At 38.9% G+C, this 8,184-nt stretch overlaps 1 protein-coding gene across 1 annotated transcript in view; it reads right to left on the minus strand.

The window, feature by feature from the left end:
- The window catches only part of WDR70 (WD repeat domain 70), a 123,143-nt gene extending 117,132 nt beyond the window's left edge, over window positions 1-6,011 (minus strand). Inside the window, exons 1-5 of the mRNA XM_059492991.1 lie at window positions 5,988-6,011; window positions 5,835-5,897; window positions 5,635-5,718; window positions 4,700-4,814; window positions 1,213-1,429 (exon numbers count right to left, since the gene is read on the minus strand). Of these exons, the coding sequence (XP_059348974.1) occupies window positions 1,213-1,429; window positions 4,700-4,814; window positions 5,635-5,718; window positions 5,835-5,897; window positions 5,988-6,009 (501 nt within the window). The 5' untranslated portion in view covers window positions 6,010-6,011. The remainder of the gene's footprint in view (window positions 1-1,212; window positions 1,430-4,699; window positions 4,815-5,634; window positions 5,719-5,834; window positions 5,898-5,987) is intronic.
- Window positions 6,012-8,184: the final 2,173 nt, after the last annotated feature.

Below are 8,184 nucleotides of genomic sequence, written 5' to 3' on the forward strand. Positions count from 1 at the left end.
AAATATCTAAGACACCAAAATTTCCCACCACTTATGCAGGTTAACAAAATTTCCCACCACTTATGTAGGTAAACAAAAAACAAAAAAGAAAACTTTGTCATCACATAAGTTTAAGCTTATTCTGAAATTTAGTTATGTCATGGCTTAAGAAGCTCCTCTCAGGCATTTTAAATGAGTTCTCAAAACTTTAAAATACAAGTTCAAAACATGCAAGGAAAGAGATGTTACAGAAAAAGAACTAACTGAATTGTGGGTAAAAACAAAAGAAAAATCAAAAGGAACATTTTGGGACCTCTGGAAATTCAGAGTTTTTTAGTTTGGTTTACATTTGTGTAACAGGACATACAGGTCTTTTTCTGTTACCAGATGGTTCAATATAGCAATAAGTAAGGCTGTTTTCACAGGACTTCTATCATTGTTGTTACACATGGAAACCATCACACAAAAGCCAATGCCACAAAATATTTGATCCAGGCAGTTTTGAAGAACAAACATCAAACCTTTAATCTTTTCACAAAATCATCAAATAATCAAGGTTGAAAGAGACCTTTAAGATCATTCAGTCCAACCCAGCACTACCACTGTAACCCTTAAACCACTAAACCACATCAGTGCTAGATCCAGATGCCTTTTCACTAAATAGAGGAAGGCTGTTTAACTGAATATCTGTGATACCAAAGTTAGGCTGTTAGTGGTTCTTTTGGTCAGGCACTTATTTAGAAAAAAGCAAACCAAAATAAACACAAGTAAACAAAACCAACCAACCAACAAGCCCTCAGTCACCGGACTTAATTTCCTAAAAACAGAACACAACTGTTCTCCCTAGATTCAAGCCCACCTCTGCCTCCTCTTTCTCATATAAAATTCAATATATGCTTTAGGAAATAAACCATTTAAAATAGCCGTATTAAATATTTATTTCTCTAGTTCTTTCATAACATAAAAACAAGAAGTAAACAATATACAATAAGTGATGTTGAATTACCCTTCAGACTCACATGTGTATTTTTCTTTTAAATCCTGATATTTTTAAATTAAAATAATTTGCATTTCATGAATTATCATTAGAAAAACAGAAGAAGTGCAAGAAAAACCGAAAACCTGCATTTTGAACAAGTCATACATCACCTGGGAACTCCATCAAAAAGGAACGGCCCTCATACAAGTCAGAGCCCACTCAAAGGATTAAAACATCAAAGAGAAACTACTTACATTATCTTCCTCCTCTGTATCATCATTGTCATTGTCATCATCACTATCCTTGAACCCAGGGGGAAGTGGTGGCCCGATGAATTCTTCATCATCATCTTCATCATCATCATCATCATCGCTATCATCAGCTGGACCTTTAGCAGAACTCTGGGATTGCACAGAAGGACCACTTAACGCCTCATTTGAGGTGTCCTCACTTTCACTGCACACTGACTCTCTGCAAGAAAAATTTAAAACGTTACTATTTGAAGAACATTGTCACTTCCACTGTAGTTTTCAGATAAAAGATGTTGAGCACTCTCATAAATCAGTAGACACCAAAATTAGCAGTAAAACGCACACTAACTTTTATTAACAGCCTGTAGGCCCACCATCATCTTTTGAAACACTCCCAAGTGTTTCAAAAGTTTCATTAAATTACCATTCTGCTGTTACCCAGATGAGTCAGACAAACACATTATTTTGGCATATGGAAATTTCTGAAAAGCTGAGTTGTTGTGTCTATGTTCGTGCAGTTTATTCAGAATAGCCGCGCTCCCCCTGCTGGCAGTTCCCAAGCCACGCACTCGAACGGGCAAAAGGGCTATTAAGAGAGAGAAGCTCAACTTTCAGACTTCGTTTGGGAGCTTATATTCTCAGAATTTTTAAGTGAGCAGGCTGAAAAAAATAACCTTCTTTTCCTGTTTCATTTTTAAACTCAGTGGTATTGTTTTGTTTGGGTTTTTTTTTTTTTTTTAGTTTAGGTTATCACTTTAAGACTATAATAAAAATCACAAAAGTTTAGGAACATAACGAAAGATTAAGAGAATTTATTCTAACCTATACAGCCATACAAGCAGGTACTAAATTACACAAGAAAAAATTTTGTTGGGCAAGTGATTGAAACTGTGCTACAGGAAGAAAGGAGAATAAATTAAAACCAACATGACTTAGGTCATCAGATGTTACAGTGAAGAGCAGGCTTTGTATGCCTGATAACTTGTCTAATTTAAAGACCTATATCAGAATATGACTACCTAACAAATCCAACAGAAACCTAAAGAGCTTCTCTTACTCTACAATAATAGGGCAATTGATATCCTTTTACCAAAGGAAAGGTTTTCCAGCTTGTGAGGCATAATACTACACGCAAAAGAGTTGTATTTTGAAAGTTAATATGCATTCCTACATTAGCAAACCACGCATCTTTTTCCCAAAAGCCAAACTATTTAATCACTTTTGGAATGAAACTAAATAGAAACTGTGCCAGTGATAAGGATGTATACAACATAATGATTCAAGGAAGCCATTCCAATCCCTGAGTCCCATATCTTCAGACACCCAATAACAGTATCTACCTTTTTTCCAAATTACATTTATAATTCTCTCATTTGCTGGGAAGGAAACTGATCAAATCAAACATTTCAGTATTCTGAGGGGCAGCACAGCCATTCTGCATGTGACGTGGCCAGAGCTGCAGTGCAATTTTTCACCACACTCCAAGCACAGCAGGGAGAGCCAAATACTCCTGCAATAGCTACAAGTATCCTCTCTCCTGACTGGTATACAAAGATAAGAACACACCAATGCAGCCAGACCAAAAGCCCATCTACCTTGGATGCACACCGAGAAGAGCAACAATAAAAAAATCCTGGGAGTTGTGCAAGTATGTGGGCATATCCCCCCCATGTGTTCATTCTCTGCACATGACTCAATTTTCTCAGGTTTTTCCTTTTCATATACTAACAGATTCTTTCACTTCTCAAGGTGTAATTATACTTACGCATAAATTATGTACCCTAGCTATTGTAAACATTTCCCTACAGCAAAATAGCTCAGGAGAAAAAATAATCATTAGGTGTATTTCACATTATTTTGGAGTGTCTTCTTAACAACTGAAAAATTGGTATAAGGGCTACTCTGATAATTTAAGAAAAACTCCAATAATTAAAACAATTTAAAATTCAGTAAAGTGTTGACATTATCAGACAATAACGTATGCATATTAGATCAATATAGTAAGAAACATCTTTGTTATAAAAAGAACTAGAAAATCCTGTATTTCAGACTAAAATTGTCAGTTGCAGGATTGTTCCTCTGAATTAAGACTGAGTCATAATTGCATGTCTTTCTAGTTTCATGTTTTTACTTTTAAGAACTAAGCTACATGTCCTTTTTTTACATGGAAATATAAAACTTCCAGGAGAGCATTACAGATTAAGCCCTTCCTTCTTAATGCTTAGTAAAAAACAAAAACAAAGAAAATTTACTATGAGCAGAGCTCTGTTGAGTTATCAGAGCCTACCCAATAACTCAGCATACTGAAACATACTTGTTATCTTCCTTTATATTAAGGCCCTGGATGTCTCTCTTGTCAAGTCAGTTAGAAGAATGAGATAATTATGGAAAGCCTCTGTTTTACCTGACCACTCTCCACCTTATAGCTTGTTTAAATTGCTTATGTATATTGGAGTCACCCATTTACAATACACAATCATGTAACATTTAAATTCTTGCCATCCTTCATTATGTCATCAAATGGGTATATAAGATCATCAAACCAAATGGAAGTACAGAATATTCTTCTTTGAGCACCAGACATACATAGGATACACAAAGTAGTAGTATATTGTGCAATCAAGTATTTTAGTGAGAGTGTCCGGGTTTTCCAAAGACCAACAAGCAAAACCAAAATTTTCTAATAAAAATTTGTTCAGTCTGAAACTCTACAAGTTTGTCTATAATAACCTACCACATATAGGCTCATATAATAACCTCCCACATATCAGCCCATAATATGCATATATAGAGGCCTAATAGAGTCTTGCATGGGTTGTTAAACTTCCATAGATACAGAAACCTAAAAACGTACAACATATTCATGTCTGCCAGCCCTGCCAGACAATGGAGTTATGTGGTCCCCATTGCCCTCAGCTACTTCTGATTTCCCAGAATTTCAGAATCTAAACTGCAAAATCCATTGAATATATTGCTTGTCAGTAACAGACAAAAGTTTAAGAATAAAACTTCAGACTGAAGTAAAAAAAAAGCTTTCTCTACCTCATCATTACTCCATAAAATCTGCACACAGAGGGAGGCTGTCCACCTACTTTGCCTTCTTCTTCATCAGGTGTGAACAAGAATATTCTATCTACAGGTAGGCATAATAGCTGCTAATAAAGTCATCACATGTTGTCACTGTATTTACCCTAATATTTTTGAAAAATACATGGATAACAACATTGTTCTTATTTTTATAGAAGTACACAGAACATGACCAAGGACGAAGCAGAAAAACTGCCTCTTAAATTTACATAATGTCAATATTTGCAAATATTAACATATCTTTAAGGAAGATTTTTTTTAAAGTTTAAAATCAGTATTCCCACTGAAATATGTAAGATAACAAGACTCATTCACAGAAGCTAAATGATACTGATCAAAACAAGTCAACACCCTCCTCAGATAAGAAAGCTACTGTATGGAATCTCCCACCATATCTAATTACCTTTCAGTTATTGTGGACCCAGGTCTTGTTGCCCTGGATGCTGAAACTGATGAGGCAGCATACGGAATTCTAAACTCCTTTTCAGTCTGGTCTTCTTTTTCTCTTTCACGGGCCTCTGAATAGGGAGACCACAAAAATAACAAATAATCAAGCCCTTTAAAATTACTAAAATTACTGGCTTGCTAATGATAATAAGACAGGGGTTTTTTTCAGACCCAGATGAAATACTTGAAAAGGTAACAGCAATTAAAGGATTTAAGATACTTTTTCATTTATATTAAATTTCCATTGTCACTGCAACGGTCACTCAACAAAACATCAAAAGGACAGTGTAAACACCTCCCTGTTGTTCATTCGTACATGTTATCAAACATAAGCTGATCATATAAGGATGCCAATACTTCAATTATTTTCAACATTATACTGAAAGAGTGTGATCACTTTAGAGAAATCAACATTGTGCAGTTAAAGTATACAGACGTGTAAACAGGTGAATTTTAAACAACTTAAGCACACAAAGTGTTGCGTACTTTAGTAGTTGATTCTTACTGCACGCATTGAAAAAGGATCCCTGTGAAACACTGCAATAAAATCAAAGCAAACAAAAACTTCCATCTCATATTACATAAGAAACATTGTGTTTCATCTCTGTTAAATAAACAAAAAAGAAAAACATTTTTTCAGCAAAGCTAGGAAACACTTTCCACTGAAGAGAAACACAAACAGCTAACACGCTCAGACAACATCAGCAAATCAGTAACTTTAACATGGAGGCCCAAGCTGTTCAGAGCTGCCTTCCTCGAACAAAACTGCGTTTCTGGTTTTTTTCTACACAGCCAGTCCGAGACACTTCAAACACCTCCCTGAGGGAGCAAATCAAAATTTAAAACAAAATGTTTTAAAATGCAAGAGCCAACTATGCTCGCACTTCTTACCCAAGACTTTCCTGCTCCTCTCCACTGCAGTTCTTCTCGTTTGCTCAAACATGGCTTCGAGGTCGAAAGTCCGAGCCTTCTTCCCTGGAAATGAAGCAAACGGAGACTGGAACACAAGCCCACTTGGGACTGACAGGCCCCACTGCTTCAGCCCCGCTCCGCCGGCCAGCTCCGGTACCCCCGGCCGCATCGCCACGTACCGAAGCCGGAGAAGCCCATGGTGGACGCCAGCTCCGGGTCGGCTGTCCCCAGCATCTCTGCATCTGCAACGAGAGGGGAGAAGAAACCACGGGGGTGAGCGGGGTCCGCGGGTGAGGTGGGCCCGCCTCAACCCCGGCGTCCCCGTCCCTCACCGCCCTCGGCCGCCGGCTCCATGCTACGCCTGCCCCGGATGCACAACAGCGCCGGCAGGAAGGGCGGGGACAAGCGGGCTTCCTTCCTACCGAAGGAGGGCAACAGCGTCAGGGAGTCGGAATTCTTGCTCCTCGCAGCGCCACATAAAACGTATCTGCGCGTGTTGTGCAGATACTCCTTGAGCTCTGCCAGGCTTGGTACCCTGACAAATTATTCCCTGTGAAGCCATTTCCAGGGACCGACCACCCTCTCAGCCTTTTCCTGATGTCCAACCTGAATTTTCCTTGGCAGAGCCTCATTCTGTTAAACACGGGACCAGACTCCCGGTACTAAAAGCGATTTTAGCATTTACTATAATAATAAGGCCTAAAGCAAGGGGGCCCGAGGGCCGAGCAGTAGCGTTCCCGTCGATGATGCTGCAGCGCCGGTGCTGCGTCTGCTTGGGCAGTGATGTCCCCGATGTACCAGGTGGAGCGGCTCAGCTTCCCTGGGCAGATGCCCCTTTCAATCTTGGGTGTTTTTTTGGGTTTGTTTTGTTTTGTTTTTTTTTTTTTTTGTTTGGTTGTTTTTTTTTTTTTTTTGGGGGGGGGTAGTTTTGTTTGTTTGTTTGTTTTGTTTGTTTTGTTTGGGGTTTTTTTGTTTTGTTTTGTTTTGTTTTGTCCTTTTGGGTTGGTTTCTCTTTGGATCCTTTCATTTGCATGAAGGTTTAAGACGCTTGATTGGCCCATTACAGTTCTGTCCAGGCCGGCTCGTTTCGCTGGGGGTGGGGGGATGATGCACTTTACTGAGGTGTAATAGGGTACGTTGAGTACCGTATTCCTTATAACTACCCTTTAAACCCCTTTTACAATATAATAACCAAACTAACAGTACATGCTTAACAATTATCAACAGTTTCTAACCTATTTTTAACTCCTACTTTTCTCAGTTTCTTGTACTGTACAGGCATATTTCTGGCATTCTGATCACTCTCTTATTAACATTACTTTTTGGCCATTTTTCCTGTCTATGTTACCTTGTAGCACAATGCTGCTTTGGACAATGCTGGTTACTATCCGGACTAGATATGGAATTGTAGTAATATTACACTTGCTAGTGCACACACCACAAAAAAGGCCAATTTCTTCCACCATTTAGCATTCCAGGCAAACAAGTTGTCCCACCAATCAGATTCTCCAAACAAAGGAGTCCATGTATTTTACAATTCAGTGAGGAAGTTTGGGGGAGATAGCCCTTTTTCCTTAGTTCTATAAGGTTGTTGTTACTGTTTCTATATAGTTTTTGCATTGGCATCCCTGCCTCTAGATGTTCCACAATACCCTAGGGGGTAAGCAAGAAAGGCAGCCCAAACAACATTTCCTAAGGAGAGACCCATAGATCTGTTCTGGGTCTCATTCTCATTCATAATAGGGCTATGGTAAACATTTGACCCAATTCCATTGGGTTTCTAAGACAAATTTTGTTAAGATATTCTTCAAGGTTTGATTCACCCTCTCAACACTCCCAGAACTCTGAGGGTGGCAAGGGGTGTGTAACTCCCACTTCATTCCCAGGGCCCTGATGACTTGTTGCAGAACACTGGATGGAAAGTGGGGACTACGGTCCACATAATAATACTTACTAATCCATATCTCAGAATAATTTCTTCCAAGAGAACTTTTTTCACAGTTTGGGCTGCCTCCCTTCTCATGGGGAGTGCTTCAACCCAGTTTGATGGTAAACTATACCAATAGGTGTTTATATCCTTGAGCTGGAGTTCATTCAGTAAAATCGACCTGAATACTCTGGAAAGGTCTTATGGCTAATTTCCTCCTTCCCAGAGTAGCTTTTTGCATCACCTTTTTGTTGACTTTTTGGCAGGTTAAACAATCTCCTGACGGATCTGGCTATTTCATATATTCCCATCCCAATGTAATATTTCAGAAAATGATCACATATTCCTTGTGTTCCCCAGTGACTTAATTGGGGTATCTCTTCCATCACTTTCCTGGTTATTATTCAGTTGAATATCTGTCGCCCGTATGGGGTCCACCATTTCCCATCCTCTGTTTTCACCCCTCCCATTTTCTCTATTTCTTTTCGCTCCTTGTCATAGAAAATTCATACCCCCTCTTTCCTTATTTTTCCCTGGTCTTCCTTTACCCTTAGGACTATAACTGGGTCCCTCATCTCTAAGGCTGCTTCTTTGGCTGCCAG

The sequence above is a fragment of the Ammospiza nelsoni genome, chromosome Z (assembly GCF_027579445.1).
Source record: "Ammospiza nelsoni isolate bAmmNel1 chromosome Z, bAmmNel1.pri, whole genome shotgun sequence".
Lineage (NCBI taxonomy): Eukaryota > Metazoa > Chordata > Aves > Passeriformes > Passerellidae > Ammospiza > Ammospiza nelsoni.